Raw genomic sequence first — 19,177 nt, 5'->3', positions numbered from 1 at the left:
AGTGCAATGGAAATCTGAAGGAGACAGACTGGAAAAAGCGGCTCGGATAGAAAACGAGGCTGTGCTCCTGAGGCTTCAGAGGGAGGTGGAGCAGACCCGAGATGACCTGTGCAGAGAGAGAGAGAGTCATGCACGGAGCCGCACAGCTCTTGAACTCTTACGCAGACACTTTAGCAGCCAGTAATATACGTAAACTATATAATGTAATTTTACCAAAAGGGTGAGGTCATACAAAATGTATTTTTTTTTTATTTAGTATTGACCACAATAAGATATTTCACATAAAAGTGTTTTCATGTAGCCCACAAGAGAAAACTGTTGAATTTGTAAAAATTACCCCGTTCAAAAGTATAAATATATGTGATTCTTAATACTTTGTTGTTACCTGAATGATCCACAGCTTTTTATTTTAGTTTTTTTTTGTGTAGTGATAGTTGTTCATGATTCCCTTGTTTGTCCTAAACAGTTAACTGCCTGCTGTTCATCAGGTCCCACAAATTCTTTGGTTTTTCAGCATTTTTGTGTATTTGAAGCCTTTCCCACAGTGACTGTATGGTTTTGAGATCCATATTTTCACACTGAGGACAACTGAGCGACTCTCATGCAACTATTAGAGAAGGTTCAAACACTCATTAAGAGCCAGGTGTGTAATCATTTGAACAAAATGAAGATGTGTGCATTTTTCTTATTTTGTCTAAATATCACATTTTCTTTCATTTAGTACTGCCCTTCAGAAGCTACATGTTTCCCAGAAGACAAAATAAATACATTTTACACTGATCTTAAATTTCAAAAAGTAATGCATCGTGTTTCCTTCTGGAGCATCAGTGAGTGTTTGGACCTTTTGTAATAGTTGCATATGAGTCCCTCAGTTGTCCTCAGTGTGAAAAGATGGATCTCAAAATCATACGGTCATTGATGGAAAGGGTTCAAATATACAAAAAATGCTGAAAAACCAAAGAATTTGTGGGACCTGAAGGATTTCAGGACAAACAAGGGACTCATGAACTACTATCACTAAACAAATAAACACAGCTGTGGATCATTCATGTAACAACACAGTATTGATTATTAATGAATTCAACTATTGTTTCCTTTTGTGGACTATGTTAAATTTTATGTGAAATATCTTATTCAGGTCAGTACTAAATATAAAAATGTGTATTTTGTATGATCCCTCTCATTTTGATAAATTAATTAACATTTTGCAGATACTGCAACTGTAAATGTGAAAATCCTGTTTAAATAAAGACAAAAATTAATGTTACCGCACACAAGAAGTGCCATTGTTTATTTTATTTTCAATATGCCTCCACACTTACTCTTTTTGTTTTAAAATAAAACTTCATGTACATATATAATCCTCTCCCACAGTGGAAAATACAACAGAAATCTCATAGGAAAATGAGTGAAAACAGTGAAAAAAGCATAGCAAACATTATCAGTCAAACTGAAAATAATAAAAGGTGTATATAATCCACCCAAATAACTTACCAAAGATTTAACATATTATTCCGAATCTCTTTAGTCAGAGATCACAATCACTGCATGGAGAATCTCGAAAGCCTCGAAGCTTCAATCAGCTTGAAGACAAAAAGCTCCTTTAAAACCCTGTCAGCGGAATAATCACATTTGGCCAAACACCCATTCTTGTACTTGTGGTATCAAATGACATTTAATGAAATGGCAGAAATATTTGGTTATCGATAGCTGTGGATCTTTTTGGGAAAAAGGCAGATTAATCAGTCTAGGCCACCGTTCAACACAAAGGCTTTGTGAATTCACACGTGATGCAGTTTATAAAAGCAAATAAAGGCAGCTTGGAAGGTTTGTTCCCCTTCACCTCCTAAATACTTACAATAAAGTTCCACATGCACAAGTCATACTTTCAAAAAAAAACATTCGCTTCTGGTGATGAGCGGACCAAAAAGATGTCAAAGCACAAGCACACATTGACATTTGGATGAATCCATTAAAAACCTTTTAGAGTGAAGCTGCAGCTCATTTACACAAGCACGCGAGTGCTCTCCTCGCTCCTGACATTGTATGTACCCATTAGCACACTGCAAAAATTAAATCATTTCCCTTGTAGGTCCTATTCAGCATAACAAGACCACAACTTTGGCATGTTGTAAGGTCTTATTTGAGCTTGCATAATTGAAACTACCGCCCCCACATCCTAAATAACAGAAACACTTTACACTGAAGTTAGATTTGTTAACATTAGTTAATGCATTAGATACCATGAACATTTCTTAGTAAACCAAGTTAATGTTAATTAGTAAGAAAGAGGTCAAAAGTTTACACCTTGCAGAATCTGCAAAATGTTAATTATTTGACCAAAATAAAAGGGATCATACAAATTGCATGTTATTTTTTTATTTAGTACTGACCTGAATAAGATATTTCACATAAAAGATATTTACATATAGTCCACAAGAGAAAATAATAGTAATTTTAAAAATTTTTACATACACTTGATGTTCAGGACTCCCTTGTCTTAAACAGGTAAACTGCCCGCTGTTCTTCAGAAAGATTTTTCAGGTCCCACAAATTCTTTGGCTTTTCAGCATTTTGCGCATTTAAACCTTGTCCAACAATGACTGTATGATTTTGAGATCCATCTTTTCACACTGAGGACAACTGAGGGACTGATTTGCAACTAATACTGTACAGAAGGTTCAAATGCTTTTTTCTAAATATCCTTTTTTCCATTTAGAACTGTCCTTCAAAGGATACTTGCCTGTTTCCCCAGAAGACTAAGTAAGTTCAATTTACCCTGACCTTTAAATGAATGCATTGTTTTTCTTCTGACACATCAGTGAGTGTTTGAACCTTCTGTAATAGTTGCATATGAGTCCCTCATGTGTCCTCAGTGTGAAAAGTCGTTGTTAGAAAGGGTTCAAATACACAAAAATGCTGAAGAACCAAAGAATTTGTGGGACCTGAAGGAATTTTCTTAAGAACAGCAGACAGTTTAACTGTTCAGGACAAACAAGGGAAAAAAAAAACCTGTTTTTTTTTTAGGTAGCAGTATTAAGAATCAAGTGTATATAATCTTTCAACATTTATTCTCTCTTGTGGACTATATGTAAATGCCTTTCATGTGAAATATCTTATTCAGGTCAGTACTAAATAAAAAACAACATGCATTTTGTATGATCCTTCTTATTTTGGTAAAATAACTAAGGTGTACATAAATACATAATCTAATGTTAATATATGAAATGAAAACCGAAATGCATTTCCTAATGTTAATGAATTAAATCTTACTGCAAAGTGTTGTATTGAAACAAAGCGGGAAAAAACAGCACTTAGGAATTTAAAACCTATGAGGTATATGAGAAAGGAACTTGTGCAAACAGAGTACATAAAATATATTTGACGTAAGGTATAAAGACTTTCAGTAGAATCCCGATCTAAAATTTCCAATAGGTACTGAAAGCAAAGAATCCATAGGAGAAGCGAATTTTAAGATATAACATGCGTTACCACAGCTTTGGCTCATTCAAGTTTGACAGTGCAGGACATGAGAACTGTGTCAAATGTGTTTTTCTACTGCATCCATCTTTTCAAGGCTTAATTGGCTTGTCTAAGCTGTCAATCAAAGCGCAGCTCGAGAAATGTCACGACATGCCCCAGCGCTGGCATTTCACATCCTTTCAGTGTTACAGTGTGTGTGGAGGTTATCATGTCTTGCACTGTAATTGTGTACCATGTATTTGACCATTACTGAACTTTATGAACCCTGAATTCATTGCGTGGTTCATCCAAGCTGAGAAAACTTTAAAAGAGTATGGTTTCATATAGTTTAAACAAAACTAGTCCTCCTAAGGTGTTTACCCAAGCAAAAGTAGAATAATACTACAAATCCAATGTTATAGATAAATACAAATGTAATAGAAGACCCAGAATTGACCAAGCTACTTAAATAAGGCACCCAGTTAAAATGGAAATCGAGTGCAGCATCCAACATGACCACTAAACTCTTGACTGCATGACATTTTCAGGCTATTAAAATGCTTTAATGTTCCTCAACTAGTTAAGCGTGAGATTGTAATGTCCGTTTGCATTTGTGTACTGAAAGAAGGCCCCATAATGTCTTGTACTTTTGACCTATCATTAATATTTGGTTATGAACTGGCACTAATGGCCTACCCAGAGCAAAGCTACCAGGTTTAGTGCAAATATGCTGAACCATACCTGTACCAATATACTTGTTCTAACGTTTAAAAATGTTAAAAAGCCCTGAGCAGGCTTTCTGATGAATTTAAACATCTAAGATTTACCGTCTAAAGGTAAATCAGCTGTACTTCCTTTTTAAGGGCAGTGCTAAAAATATATATAGGTTTACATGGAGTGCTTGGGTTCCACTTGCTCCTCCTTTCTGCAAAAACCTGCTCGCCCCCAATAAAAGGGACAGACATGTGTTTGCACATCCTGACAGCATTTCTCTACCTGTTTCAGATGTTGGATGTAAAGAGATTTATTCCGAGTGATGCCAGCTTTTCTTTCTTTCACTTATTTTTTTCCTCCCATCCAATTCTCACTCACATAATCAAACCACATCACTAGCCGGTTCTACACTCCACGTTTTCCCATTAGGACTCCTCCGCAGGCGCAGGCCGCTTGATGTCCCGGATCTGCTTAATGAGATAGTTCTTCTCATCGCAGAACTGCTCGTCTTCAGAGCGGTCCGTCTGAAAGTGGCTCAGGAAGTCCACCAGCTTGGACTGGTTCTTGATGAGGATGTCCAGCACAGGCTGCGTCTTATTGGGGTTTGCCACAAACACCTGAGAAGACACAAGAAACCCGTAAAAGTGCGTCCCAAGTCACTGAATCTACCTTCATGCGGTCTGAACTACAGCATACTCAATAAGTGAGGGCAGAACTGGGACAGAAGACCGGTCAGCTGTCGCATGTGGAAAGTAATTGGAGTAGACAGAGGGAAAAGCAGACAAGCCAAGTGGCAAATCCAAATATATTGAGTTACACAAAATGGTGTGCATATAAACACGTACCTTGAAGACATGGAAGGCTTCGAATTGGATGTTGCGGCTGTTGTCTCTCAGCATGTTCATCATCAGCTTCAGGTTCTCAGCTCGACTTATATATTTAGTCATGACTGTGAAGTTGTGTCTGTCCAGTAACAATTCTCCTAAGAGCTGGATATCATTTGAAATTCAGTTAAGACTCACTTAAGAGCAACAACAAAAGTATGGTAAGAATGAAGCCGAACCACTCAAGATATTGCCACTTTTATTAAAACCATGCAAGGTTTGTCATAAAACATTCCTATGGGAAGACTATCCTATTCAAATATGTGGTTATTCAAGTTACAAAGAAGCTTCTTTTGCTGAGAAACGTACTTTAACTTTTCTTTCATGTACAGATCCTAGCAGCTTAATCTCCACCTCAAGGGTTTGAATACCATTACAGCCTTGAATTATTGAAAACAACTCTGTGAAAACACAGGTTTATGCTCACCTTCAGAGACTGGCGCTTGGTGACATAATTATCAGAATGCAGCAGCTTTTCATACTCGGTGAACACCTACAAACAGTCATGAAATGATTAATCATAATTCTAGTTATTCATAAAGTAGAGCAGCCAGAAGCACTCATATATACAAAAGCACTTGCAAATTAAATCTTGGGAAACGAGAGTAACTCACTCTGTCGTAATTTGTCTCCAGGAAATCTGCACACATGATCTTGTGTCTTGTCAGGAGATCCTAAAAACATTTTAAGGTAAATGCACTTGTCATTTTCTCTTTTCAAAGGTTTTCGATTGCTTGATTTAAAGTGACAGTCTAACCAAAAATGTAAATTCTATTATATGTTCTTCCCCATTTGTTCTTGTGCGTCAAGCACACACACATTTAAGCTTCCTTTTATCATATTTGATGCACTCTATGTATGCATGCTGATCTGTGTTTATATGTGACCCTGGACCACAAAACCAGTCATAAGGTTACATTTTACAAAACTGAGATGTATACATATAAATAAGCTTTCTATTGATATATGGTTTGTTAGGATAGGACACTATTTGGCCGAGATACATCTATTTGAAAATCTGGAATCTGAGGGTGAAAAAAAATCAAAATATTGAGAAAATCACCTTTAAAGTTCTCCAAATTAAGTTCTTAACAATGCATAATACTAATCAAAAATTACATTTTGATATATCTATAGTAGGAACTTTACAAAAAATCTTCATGGAACATGATCTTTACTTGATTTCCTAATGATTTTTGGCATAAAAGAAAAATCTATAATTTTGACCTATACAATGTATTTTTGGCTATTGCTACAAATATACCCCAGCGACTTAAGACTGGTTTTGTGGTCCAGGGTCACATATATGAATAAAAATTGTGTTTCTTTAGACAACTTGGATTAAAACATTAATAAGGATTACTTATTATCACTTTATGCACTTTTTGAGGCTTGAACAAGTGTTTGAGTGTTGATCTCATAAGAGTGGACAAAACTGGAAATGGGTAATCAAATGACTTTTAAATTAAAGGGAAACAAACAACATAATATTATCGTGGCTTCTGTCACATGGCCAAAACGTAATAAATAAAGTTTGTTTTTGCAAAGTATGACAGTGTGTGGGAGTTCTCCTTTTTTTCTCTTCATAATAGTTTGCTGTACACACCTAAAAGCATTTTATTTCAATTGAGAATAAATAAATAAGCCTAACATTCTCATGACATCACTGCATAAAAATCTCAGGTGATGAAATATAAAACATTTTGCTATCAACTAATCAGTGAACTGTAGCCTTTGTTTACGTTCCAAAGACAAGTCTACAAGTCAAAACCAACAAAATGGATGATACTTTGTGTAAATTTCATACCTTGAAAGAAGCGAAAGCATCAGAGGCAATGTCAAAAGTAGATAGCTCCACATAACGAAAGAAGCAGTAGAAATCCTCAGAGAACAGAACGATTCGGGCCAGAGGTTCATGACGCAGACACTCCCTCAACATCATGCCACAGTTAAGGGCCACTTCTGGGGTTTCATAGCTGCATTCAAAAGATAAATAAATAAGTAAATAAACCCTGTAATTCCTCTAACATACAAGAACCACATTTGAAGTCAAAAGTTAACATACACTTTGACTATAATTTATAAAAATTTCAAAAGTTTATCTACACTTGATTCCTAATACATGTTATAATACCTGAATGATCCACAGCTATGTTATTTAATTTTTTATTTAGTAATTTTTGTTTAGTCCTTTGTTTGTCCTGAACAGTTAAACTGCCTACTGTTCTTCAGAAAAGAACCTTCAGGTTTTGTGTTTTTCATCATGTGTGTATTTGAACTCTTTCCAACAATGACTGTATGAATTTGAGATCCATCTTTTCACACTGAGGACAACTCAGGGACTTTTATGCAACTACTAAAGAAGGTTTAAACACTCACTGATGCTCCAGAAGGAAAAACCATGCATTAAGATCCAGGGGTGAAAACTTTTAAACAGAATAAGGATGTGTTTATTTTTCTTATTTAGTTTAAATATCATATTTTTGTTTCCATTTAGTACTGCCCTTCAGAAGCTACATAAGATACTTACATGTTTCCCAGAAGACAAAAAAAAAAAAAAAAATTCATATTGTGTTTCCTTTTGGAGTCATCAGTGAGCATTTGTGAGAGTTGCATGTAAGTCCCTCAGTTGTCCTTGATGTTAAAAAAATGGATCTCAAAATATTACAGTTATTGTTAGAAAGGGTTCAAATACACAAAAATGCTGAAAAGTATTTGTGGGACCTATAGGACTTTTCTGAAAAACAGCAGGCAGTTTAACTGTTCAGGACAAACAAGGAACTCATGAGCAACTATTACAAAACAAACAACAACAAAAAACAGCTGTTGATCATTCAAGTTACAACACAGTATAAAGAATTAAATGCATGTAAACTTTTAAACAGTCATTTTTATTAATTCAACTATTATTTTTTCTTGTGGACTAGATGTAAACATCTTTTACGTGAAATATCTTATTCAGGTCGGTGCTAAATAAAAAAAATAACATGCATTTGTGTGATCCCTCTGATTTTGGTAAAATAGTTAACATTTTGCAGGTTCTGCAAGGTGTATGTAAACTTTTGACTTCAACTGTATGTTCATATAAAACCAAAGTCACCATTAAAACATACAATCACACCAAAGTGTCAATAACTAGATATGTTTGTGCTGTAAAATCCAAATACCATTGGCAGCTCAGCCACGTGGACAGGAAATGGGAAAATTATAGTCCTAAAATAACCATACACTCACAGTCTCCCATAACATCAATTGGAAAAGCCAGGCTAATCAATGGTGTCTGAATGTGTTGATCTATGGCTATGCCCTGGGGTCTGGAAACTCACCCTTTCTGCAGCATAAAGAGGATCTGTGAGTGGGAAGAGATGTACTCCACAGTTGGGGTGCGAGCGCCAATCTGGCGACGCACTATGTTGCTAAACAGATGCACCACGTCCTTCTTTCCCTTTGGTGAACGACGCGTTATAAATCAAAGAACAAATGTGAGGTTAGTGCACAGAACAACATATCTTACAACAAGATGGAAGCAGTTGCAATTCAAAGATGTGAAAAGCAATGACATGCACCTCGAAGTCAATCCTCTGTAGGTTGGCTATGAGGGAAATGAGGAGGTTGGTGTTGTAGAGCTCTTGAGCCAGTTGGGCCACTGCCTCAGTCTGAGGCTCCTTGTCTCCAGTGCCAGACAGCACCTCTTTCAACGACGCAAGATTTTTTGATACTTCCTCTGCAACCTACAGGAAAAAGCTCAGTCACAGTTTGCTGAAACATTTGCATTGAAATGTTGACATAAATAAAGACAGACCTTTTCACATTTCTTGCTTTCGGATGATTCCAGCTTCTCCAAGTATGCCACATTCTCCTTCAGACTCTTCACAATCTCTGCGGGGCTCTTCTGAGACTTCCCAAATGGGAATGGCATGGTTTTAGTGAGGATGTGCGTTGGACGTCGAAGGACAACAGAAAGGATTCACCTTTAAATGAAAAGGTGAAAAATTAATTTAGTATATAAACTTTCAAAGCAGCCAGAATTATTCATAAATTGTATACACTTCAGAGTCACTAAATATAATAAAAACTGCTTGTACTGTTATTACTGCTAACAATACAACTGTATACATTCTTATAACTATGTTTGCTCTTATTATTATTGTACAAGTAATAACCCAAGCATGTTATGAAACACCACCTAAACTTGCTCAACACTGACAAGTACAGATAGAGATAGTAGAGATAGTTCACCACATTTTTAAAAGCATGACACAAAATAGGTTATGGTTTTAAACGAGTCACTTAGATGAGCAACCAGGCAATTTATTCAACTTGAAAAACAGCTAATATCCCGATGAGCTAAGCTAACCTCCACCCAGGACTTATCGATCAACACTTCTCAGGAACTCAATATTACTCATCACAGTCACTTTATTACTTGGTAGTGTGTCACCCTGTACAGACTTAACATGAACCTACTAGAAAAAAAACACAACTTTACACGGGAAGAAATAAAAGTCCACTTTTTTTAATCTTTCAGCTGGCTGGACATGTAGCCATTTAAGTTAGCACGTTGGCTAACTGACTTCTGTCAGGCATGATCATCACGGCCAAACGAGCTAGAAGAATAACTCAAACCAGGAAACTAACGCGAACCACTTCTTTTACAACTCGTTTCCATCCATGTAAACTGTCAGAATGGATTTTAGTCATTTGGGCCCGTGTAAAGTTTCAGTATGACACGCAGTTAGAGCTGAACCTTTCAACTTTTACAATGACATTTTTTGACAGTTGATCAAGTCGCGTCTATTCTAAACTGAAAACAGACAAATAATCGAGAAACTGTTTAAAAAGCAATAAAAACAGCGGAAATGTAACATTTGAAGTGCGATCTAGAGTGGAAACAAAATGACAGACAGCATTTCAGGCTAAGTAGATGTGTGTTAGCTGGAGGTGGAAGGAAGGCAGAGACACTCACCGCATTCACCAGACCCCAAAACGTCCACTTTAAAATCCACACTCGCGATGAGGAGAAAAACTAAGGTAGATCGACGTGTAAGCGGCTAAATATGGCTATTAATCCAGTTCAAACTATATCTAACATACTATTTATCTCCCCACAAGGAGATACTTCTTGTGTTAGTAACTGCGATTACTTCACGGCTGGTTTGTTGCTTGTACACTTCTAGCGTCTGCCGCTTTACTTTATCAGGGAAGTTGAAGAGAGTTTTTGAACGCCCCCTTTTTGAATTGACGTAAGCGCTGGCCAATCAGAACGCGAAACGGGGCGCACACCCTGAACACAAATCGAGTCCCTCAGAACTAAATGAAGATGAATTGAAGCAACGAAACCACTGAAAGCAAAACTGGATTATGGACCAGGCCAGTGCTCAGAGGCCTCAGAGGCCTGAAGTAAGCTAAACACCAGGGCCCTTGTTGCATACAGCTGCTGCATACAAGCTGACCACTAGGGCCCCTGACTACTATTTTTAATTCAATAATATTAGCATCGTAAAACACACTGGTTGTAATTTTTCACTCAGGGATCACATACTTTTTCTTTATGTTGAGTCTCTGTAGTATTTTCTGTTTGTTGTTATATTGTTGCCAGTTAGATGTACTTTTAAGCCACCTAGAGCACTGTCTGAAAGTCCTATGTAAAGCAAAACTTTTTAGTAGTAGTAGTAGTCAGTTTCTAGAAAACTTTTTCTAGAAAACTGATCTGGGCTGTGTTTCCAAAAATGCATTGTAACCCTAAGTGGATCGTAGAACCATTGCCACCAATGGTCTCTACGGTCTTACAATGCTTTTGAGAAATGCAGCCAGGTTCATTTCAAAAGTTATTGTTATTATTACAGTTATTATATACAGTTATATTTAGTTATTATGTCTTTTTAAGGCCTGTTCACACCAAGGCAGATAACCGTAATGATAACAATGAAGTTTGAATAATCATTGTAGAGTGTTTTCATTATGCGTCATCAATTGGCCATATTGGCAGCACTGAATGTAAACAATGTGACTAAGCCGAACAAAACTCCAAAAGTTTGCTGATTATTGCTGCTGAAAATGGTCAGTTACTGTCCTGTTTTGGGCTGTGCTAATTGGTCAGAACTGGAAAAACATTGGAGTACTATAGACTGCCAAAAGATGGAACAAATCAAGTAGAAGAGTGCAAAGAACTGTATGAGGAACAAAAGGCATGTGTGGTTGGCCAAACTGAACCAGGATTTCCTGGACAAAGAATCTTGACAACATTTTTGTTTGTTCTTATCATTTCTGGTCAGGTAGGTAAATATTTGGCTAATATCTTAATTAATGCTGCCGCCCTTTTCTGCTTACTAAGTCCTTCACTATATGATTTAGCAGCTTCCACACATTTTTTTCTGTGGGTTAGACAGCATAAATTATGATATATTATTAATTTTGAAGTTCAAATATATATATATATATATATATATATATATATATATATATATATATGTATTATTTTCTTTCTAAATTATGAAACTTCATGTAAAAAAAAAAATGTGTCCCGCATTTTCATGTCATCATTGTTTCGGTAGTGACAAAAGTGAACACATAATCCTTTATTTGAGGAAAATAAACAAACACATTTTAGCATGGTTATGCAACTTTTTTGTACTTCAGTTTGTTTCAGTAGTGTTTCATTATTCAAGTTAAAATTCTGTAATATGATGTGGTCACTACCAAAACATTATTGTCATTACCAAAAATGTGCAGTCACGACTGAAACATGGGATGTTTCATCAAATGATCACTTAAGATGTTAAGGTAGTGTTTTGTTCAATGTATATTCAAATTAATGAATCCTTAAGTTTCAAATCAACTTTTAGCAATTTTAAATTTTAAATATTGGGTTTGAAATAAAAACGTCTCATTAACTACACCTGAAATTTTGTTTAAAATTGATTCACCGCTTAAAAGCTAAAAAATATATTTACATGGTAGATCTAAGCCAAATCTTAATAGGTCAAAATAACTTATTAAATGATATATGTGACCCTGGACCACAAAATCAGTCATAAGTAGCACAGATATATTTGTAGCAATATCTAATAGCTAATAACTTTTCTTTTATGCCAAAAAATCATTAGGATATTAAGTAAAGAACATGTTCCATGAAGATATTTAGTAAATTTCCTACTGTAAATATATCAAAAGATATAGATTTTTAGATTTTCAAATAGTTGTATCTCTGCCAAATATTGTCCTACCCTAACAAACCATACATCAATGGAAAGCGTATTATTCATCTTTGATCTGATGTATTAATAACAAAAAGGCCCTTATGACTGGGTTTGTGGTCCAGGGTCACATATTACTGTGTTTCAGTAGTGACAAATTTAGAGAGACCACAAATATTCCAAAACTTTCTGAAAATGCAATATGAGAACTGCACAATTACTAAAAAGATGTACCTTAGGTATTATACGGTTTTATAAAATAAATATGTACATTTTATAAAAAAATGTATACGCTTTGAGCTTTTTGTCAGTGCATTGATTATGAAACACATCTTTGTGCATTTGCTCGTCTAGGCCTATTCCTCAAGCTATCTTGACGTTGACCACAGTACGTAAGGGGCGTGCGCGTATGCTTCAATCTCGGACAAACATGCTTTTTGCAGTGTGTGACGTCACTCGAACGCCTCGCAATGGTGAGAGGCAGAACACACGAGCATTCAATGCTTAGCGAGAGGAAGAGCGAGAACACGCGCTCACAGCCACTCTAAATCTATCCCCCATTCAACACAGCAGCGGTAAGAGCTTCCAATATGTCACGCAGACACTGTAATGTACACTTTAAGAGTTAGAAAAGCAACGGGACGAGTCAAAACAATAGTCGGGACTAGCTAGGTGTTTTTGCTGCGATATGTAAATACATTTCGTATGGCGGGTCTCCACATGGGAAGCGGGTGAAATAATCCCGGAGCGAACAATGTGTTATAAAAAAACAAATAATGATTCATAATCAACCCCAGAAGTTCAGATTGAATTTTTGCGCACAATTCGTTTCATCAGTATTGTTGTAGCCATTCTATAATGTGGGCCTTAATGGGATACACTCATATAGATATAGACACATCCACATCTTTATTTCATCTAAAGGGGGGCACCAGATAGACATAGTCTTGACATAGTTCATATTCACTGGAAAGTGAAAGAGTTTTTGTTTAGGGCGAAACAAGCTCTTTGTCACGGGCCTGTATATCCACCATCTCCCTTATTTCTGAAAACGGTGCTGTGTTTTTCCTTCTACGTTTTAGAGAGGTTCCTTGAGGCTTATGAGCAGGTTGTATCAGCTGTTCTGTTGGAAACAGTGTCGCGCTGTGTTGCGTTGCTGTTTGTGTTGCAGCTCCTCGGCTATCATGGCAGCGGAGCTGCTCTGTTGCGCGAAGGCGGGTAAAGCCATCGCGACTCAAAACAACATGTTATCCATCTTAGAACACTAAACGAATGGTGGATTTACAATCGTAAGAGCGAAATAGATTTTTAAAAATGTTTTTGGATCAAACTGATGATGGGCTAGCCGCGTTGCGCGGGAGGTGTTTTGTGAACTCGCTCAGAGCTTCCTATTGGCATTGCAGTGTTTCACATACGCCACCCTTGTACTTTTCCTACATTATGTTAATGGCATTAAAAGTGTGTAGACAAAAAGATGATTTTAATATAGGTTTGTTTGACTACGGTTTGGTTTTATGAGTCGTTCGTGATATAAAATCTTAGAGAGGGCTTTGTTTTTCAATAAGAGATAAACTTGTTGAAAATGTTGAACTGTTTACCTAAACTGTAGTTTATTTAGTGTCTCTTGCTTATAGTAAGAGTCTAAGCTCATTTAATCTAGTTTTAAGATGTTTAATAAGGGGTTTTCAAACTCTTATGGACCCCCAAATAGGATTAGGACCCATTCTTAAAATATAAAGGTGGACATCTTCATGTATAAACACTTTTGTAAGCTTGCTATTATACAGACATCATGTTGTTTTATATAACCGTGGACCACAAAACCAATCATAAGGGTCTATTTTCTATCTTTACTATTTGAAAATCTGGAATCTGAGGGTGCAAAAAAAATCAAAATATTGAGAAAATCACATTTAAAGTTGTCCAAATTAAGTTCTTAACAATGCATATTACTAATCAAAAATTAAGTTTTGATATATTTACAGTAGGAAATTTACAAAATGTCTTCATGGAGCATGATATTTAAAGAAAAATCAGTAATTTTGACCCACACAATATATTTTTGGTTATCTTTACAAATATACCCGTGCTACTTAAGACTGGTTTTGTGTTCCAGGGTCACATGTAATTATATAAAATTTGTCTTAAATATTTAAGTGGTATCTTAAGTAAACTACTTTTTATTAATTAATTATTGTATTTATTTATTATTTATATTTTAGGTTAAATTTTGAATGCAATTGTGTGTTTCTCTGACCACCTTTAAGCCTTTTGTGACCCCTGTACTTTTGTACTTCCTGCTTAAAATCTCCAATTAGTTGTATGTGTGTGTATAGTACTGTCTAGCAAAAGTCTTAGGCCACTAGTATTTTCACCCTCAAATTTTCACCCTGTCTATCTTTTTCTGTAGTGTCAATCTGACAACAGCCAGTGCTTCACACATCTGATCTCATCATCATCTGGTCTGGCTGGAATGACATGAAGAAGCAGAACAAACTGGGACAGACTAAATCCAGACAAACTGTGGCAACGTCTCCAAGATGCTTCAAGAGACCTGCCTGCAAAGCTACCTGAAAAACTATGTGCAAGTGCACCTAGGGCAAAAGATGCTTTAAACACAAAGGATGGTCACACCAAATATTGATTTAATTTAGTTAATTGATAAAGAAAATTTATGACATTGTTTTGACAGCATCCTCCATTTACAGCGTTATTACACAAGTGCCTAAAACTTTAACAGTACTGTAGCTTTGTAGGTAGGTTTCTTAAAGCATCCTGAAGACGTTGCCACAGTTCTTCTGGATTTAGTCTGTCTCAGTTTCTGTTTTTTTATGCCATTCCAGACAGACTGGATGATGATGATGAGATCAGATCTCTTATGTGGAGCACTGGCTGTTGTGCAAACAAAAATCTCACTGGATTATTACAATTATTTGATATTTCCTACTGACACACTATAGCAAAAGGTATAAATAACTGACTTAAAACCATTTTTAGCTGGTGAAAATACCAGTGGCCTAATACCTTTGCACAGTACTGTATATATTAGACTCATGTAGGTCATGTATTTGTGTTTTGGGGAAAATTTTAGACCAAACAAATTGAATTAATAGCTCAGAGTAACAGAACTGCATAAGCAAACGAACCACAACCATCTGTCTAATCTATATTTGTACTGTATAGAGTAATTCAATGACAGATGTAAGAGTTTCAGAAATCTCTCAAAAAATGCAAACATGCAGTTTAGCCATCTGTTGCTCTATACTCTCACACAAAGCTTAGAGTTATTTGTTCACAAAAATAATCTTCCCTCTTCCTCCAAGTACACTGCAGTTCAGTTGCAATGTTTTTTTGTCTTTAAAACAGAGGCGAGTTGGAGCGTTTGAAAACTGGTCATGTCAGGACAGAGAAAAGGAGCTTCAGCACGTCTTCGAAAATGTGCCTTCTGTAGAACCAACCGGGACAAGGAGTGTGGTCAATTACTGGTGTCTGAGAACCACAGGGTGGCAGCCCATCACAAGTGCATGGTACATCAGCTGTCCATTAGCTTGCCACCTTTATTTACTCCAGAATAAAAATTTCCTGATAATTTGTCATCCAAGATGTTCATGGCTTTCTTTCTTCAGTTAAATAGAAATTAAGGATTTTGAGGAGAACATTCCAGGGTTTTTCTCTATAATGGACTTCAATGAGGATCAACGGGTTGAAGGTCCAAATTGCAGATTCAGTGCAACTATTAAGGGCCCTATACGATCCCAGCTGCGGAATAAGGGTCTTATCTAGCAAAACGATTGGTCATTTAAAAAAAAAAAAAAAATGTATATACTTTTTATGTGCTCATCTTGCGCTAGCTCTGAGATGCATAACTTCACATCCATCTCATTTTTTCCTCCAAATTCAAAATCGTCCAACATTGCTGTTTTAACTTTTTTTGTAAAGAGTGTTTGACTTTCTTTGCATATTCGCTTTGTAGACTCTGGATGATGAGCATTTGTGGTTTAAAAAGTATATAAAACTTTATTATTATTTTTAGAGAATGAGAGATCGCTTCACTAGACAAAACTGTTATTCCTCTGCGGGGATTGTTTAAAGCCCTTTGAAATTGCATTGAAACTGCAGTTTGGACCTTCCACCTGTTTGCTCCCATTGAAGTCCACTATATGGAGAAAAATCCTGAAATGTTTTTCTCAAAAACCTTTATTTCTTTTCAACTAAAGAAAGACAGACATGAACATCTTGGATGACATGGGGGTGTGTAAATTATAAGAACATATAAAATGTTGGCCTGTTATATATAAAAAGAAGTATACAAAGTATATATTTGACATTTTGTATATCTAAAATTTGACTATTGTTTTACTCAGCTTTTTTCATCAGCCTTGGTCACATCTCACTCAGACAGTGAAAACATTGGAGGCTTTTCTATTGAAGATGTAAAGAAGGAGATAAAAAGAGGAAATAAACTAGTAAGCATCCAGACCTGCAGCACTCACACAGTTCAGTTCTTCATTTAGACTGAAAATACAGAATGAACAGTTTTTTGTTTTTTTTTCATCTCATGTGCTGATTTCCTGTTCAGATGTGTACTTCCTGTCACCGGCCTGGGGCGACCATTGGGTGTGATGTGAAGACATGTAGGCGGACGTATCACTACTATTGCGCTCTATGGGACAAGGCCCAGACAAAGGAGAATCCCTCACAAGGCATCTATCTGTAAGCAATGTCAAAATACCACTTATCGCAAAACTGCATCTGTTTTGCATATGTGACTTTACACTTGCTTTTATTTTTGCAAATTAGGGTTTACTGTCGCAAACACAGAGATGCTTCTCAAGATGGCAGTGATGGTAACTAGTTGTCTCTACTTTATTTAATATTGAAAGCTAATCTGCTCGTGAACCATTGTGTGTATTAGTGATGTGCTTATTTTTCCAGATGAACAGGGAGTCGCAGCCAACGACTCGGATTCATCTCCGCCGAGAAGCAGGGGCAGGGGGCGTTTTGAGAAAAGCAGAATAAGAGGCGTGTCACGCGGACAGTCAGACGACACTCGATCCACCTCATCGCAAGGCAATGATGACACAGAGAGCTCCTCGCATGTAGGCCACTTTTTCTACTTTTTTTTTCCTGATATAACCTATATTTATCACAAATGAGGGATTACAAGTGATTTGACACAAGCGAGCATCAGCGGTTGAGAAAATCGATTAATGCTAATTATCGTGTGCTTGCATGTGCCACAGCGGGACCGGTCTCCTCTGCGAGGCAGCCCCAGTGATTCAGGCCTTCGCTGTGGCTTCTGTCACGCTGGTGAAGAAGAGAACGAAACGCGCGGTGTGCTCCACTCGGACAATGCCAAGAAGGTTGCTGCCCACTACAAATGCATGGTGAGACATCTTTAATACTGAAAAACAATCATATTTAAACAACAAATGCGGCTCTGGACCACAAAACCAGTTGCAAGTAGCATGGGTATATTTGTAGCAATATCCAACAATAAATTGTATGTGTCAAAATTATGGATTTTTTTTCTTTTATGCCAAAAATCATTAGGATATTAAGTAAAGATCATGCTACATGAAGATATTTTGTAAATTTCATACTGTAAATATACCAAAACGTTATTTTTGATTAGTAATATGCATTGCTAAGAACTTCATTTGGACAACTTAAAAGGCTATTTTCTCAATATTTGGATTTTTTGCCCCCTTCAGATTCCAGATTTTCAAATAGTTGTATCTCAGCCAAAAATTGTCCTATCCTAACAAATCATACATCAATGGAAAGCTTATTATTTCAAACTTGACTATGACTGGTTTTGTGGCCCAGGGTTGTACATGTTTTATTTCTTATAGGAATTGTTTACATAAAAATAAAAATGAATGCACCCTCAGGCCATCCAAGAAGAGTTTGTTTCTTCATCGGCACAGCTGTGGACAAATTATTACATCACACATCACTTGCTCACTGATGGATGGGTGCCGTCAGAATGAGTTCAAAAACTGGATTTAAAAACATAACAATCCACAAGTAATCCACATGACTCCAGTCCATCAATTATTAAGATCTTGTGAAGTGGAAAGCTGTGTGTTTGCAAAAAAAAAAAAAAGGCATCAAGATGTTTTTAACTTCCAACTATTGCTTTTTCTAGTGCAGAAGTTGTCTTGTCTGAATCAGGAGAGAAATACACACACATCAAGCAAAAACAGTTCTAAATAGATTAAAAAGGTTTCATGTACTGTAGACACAGTCACTGTGATGGCACCGATTCTCTGCAGGGGGTTTTTGCACCAGAGGAACCTTTCCGTACTTCCTAAAGTTTCCTGTTTTTTTGGCGTGTTTACGCCACATGAACTAGGCACTGTTTAAGTTCTAGGAACTCAGTTTGGGGGAACTAAATTGGCACCTACTTTAGAGTAGGGTCTGAAACAGTTCTGTAGGAACTACCAGTTGGCCTAAGTGTAAAGCCTAAGTGTGGCCTAAGTAAATGCATAAGAAACACCAGCTACCTGGCATTTTTAAAAAGCCACGTAAAAATATTTACTCCACGAACATGGAAAACAGCGACAATAATGGCATTTAGCTACCTGTTGTCTGCAGCCCTGTGTTCTTTTCTCAGCCTCGATTATATGCAACACTGCAAATTGTCATAGGAGATATAGTCAGCTCTTTTAATCGAGTAAATTTGAGTGCCTTTACATTCCATCTCCATTATCACAAAACCCACAACACTCAACAAAAGCAGCCCTGATCACGGCATCTTCCATTCACCGGTTGTTGACGCTTGTAAATGCGACATGAGGCTAAGTATGGTGACCCATACTCGGAATTTGTGCCCTGCATTTAACCCATCCAAATGCACACACACAGTAGTGAACGCACACCCGGAGCAGTGGGCAACCATTGGTGCGGTGCCCGGGG

At 36.7% G+C, this 19,177-nt stretch overlaps 2 protein-coding genes across 3 annotated transcripts in view; one reads left to right on the top strand and one right to left on the bottom strand.

The window, feature by feature from the left end:
- Window positions 1–1,258: 1,258 nt before the first annotated feature.
- cab39l1 (calcium binding protein 39, like 1) lies at window positions 1,259–10,241 on the bottom strand. The gene is made up of 9 exons (XM_073820542.1): window positions 10,027–10,241; window positions 8,863–9,031; window positions 8,627–8,791; window positions 8,387–8,505; window positions 6,868–7,036; window positions 5,675–5,734; window positions 5,488–5,553; window positions 5,022–5,165; window positions 1,259–4,793 (listed from the first exon to the last, which is right to left on the bottom strand). Exons 2-9 carry the CDS (start codon window positions 8,977–8,979, stop codon window positions 4,602–4,604), a joined length of 1,032 nt encoding a protein of 343 aa, XP_073676643.1. The 5' UTR covers window positions 8,980–9,031; window positions 10,027–10,241; the 3' UTR covers window positions 1,259–4,601.
- Window positions 10,242–12,706: 2,465 nt separating this feature from the next.
- The window catches only part of phf6 (PHD finger protein 6), a 9,175-nt gene continuing 2,704 nt past the window's right edge, over window positions 12,707–19,177 (top strand). The window contains exons 1-7 of one of the 2 annotated variants that reach the window (XM_073820941.1): window positions 12,707–12,831; window positions 15,623–15,783; window positions 16,621–16,722; window positions 16,836–16,969; window positions 17,057–17,103; window positions 17,192–17,355; window positions 17,500–17,643. In XM_073820941.1, coding sequence (XP_073677042.1) covers window positions 15,652–15,783; window positions 16,621–16,722; window positions 16,836–16,969; window positions 17,057–17,103; window positions 17,192–17,355; window positions 17,500–17,643 — 723 coding nt within the window. In that variant the 5' untranslated portion in view covers window positions 12,707–12,831; window positions 15,623–15,651. Of the gene's footprint in view, window positions 12,832–14,671; window positions 15,223–15,622; window positions 15,784–16,620; window positions 16,723–16,835; window positions 16,970–17,056; window positions 17,104–17,191; window positions 17,356–17,499; window positions 17,644–19,177 lie in introns of those variants that run through there. The other variant, XM_073820942.1, reaches the window with a different exon arrangement.

This window comes from Garra rufa, chromosome 16, assembly GCF_049309525.1.
Source record: "Garra rufa chromosome 16, GarRuf1.0, whole genome shotgun sequence".
NCBI classification, from domain to species: domain Eukaryota; kingdom Metazoa; phylum Chordata; class Actinopteri; order Cypriniformes; family Cyprinidae; genus Garra; species Garra rufa.
The sequence above is the reverse complement of the archived record's forward strand: the minus strand, read 5'-3'. Positions and strand labels throughout refer to the sequence as shown.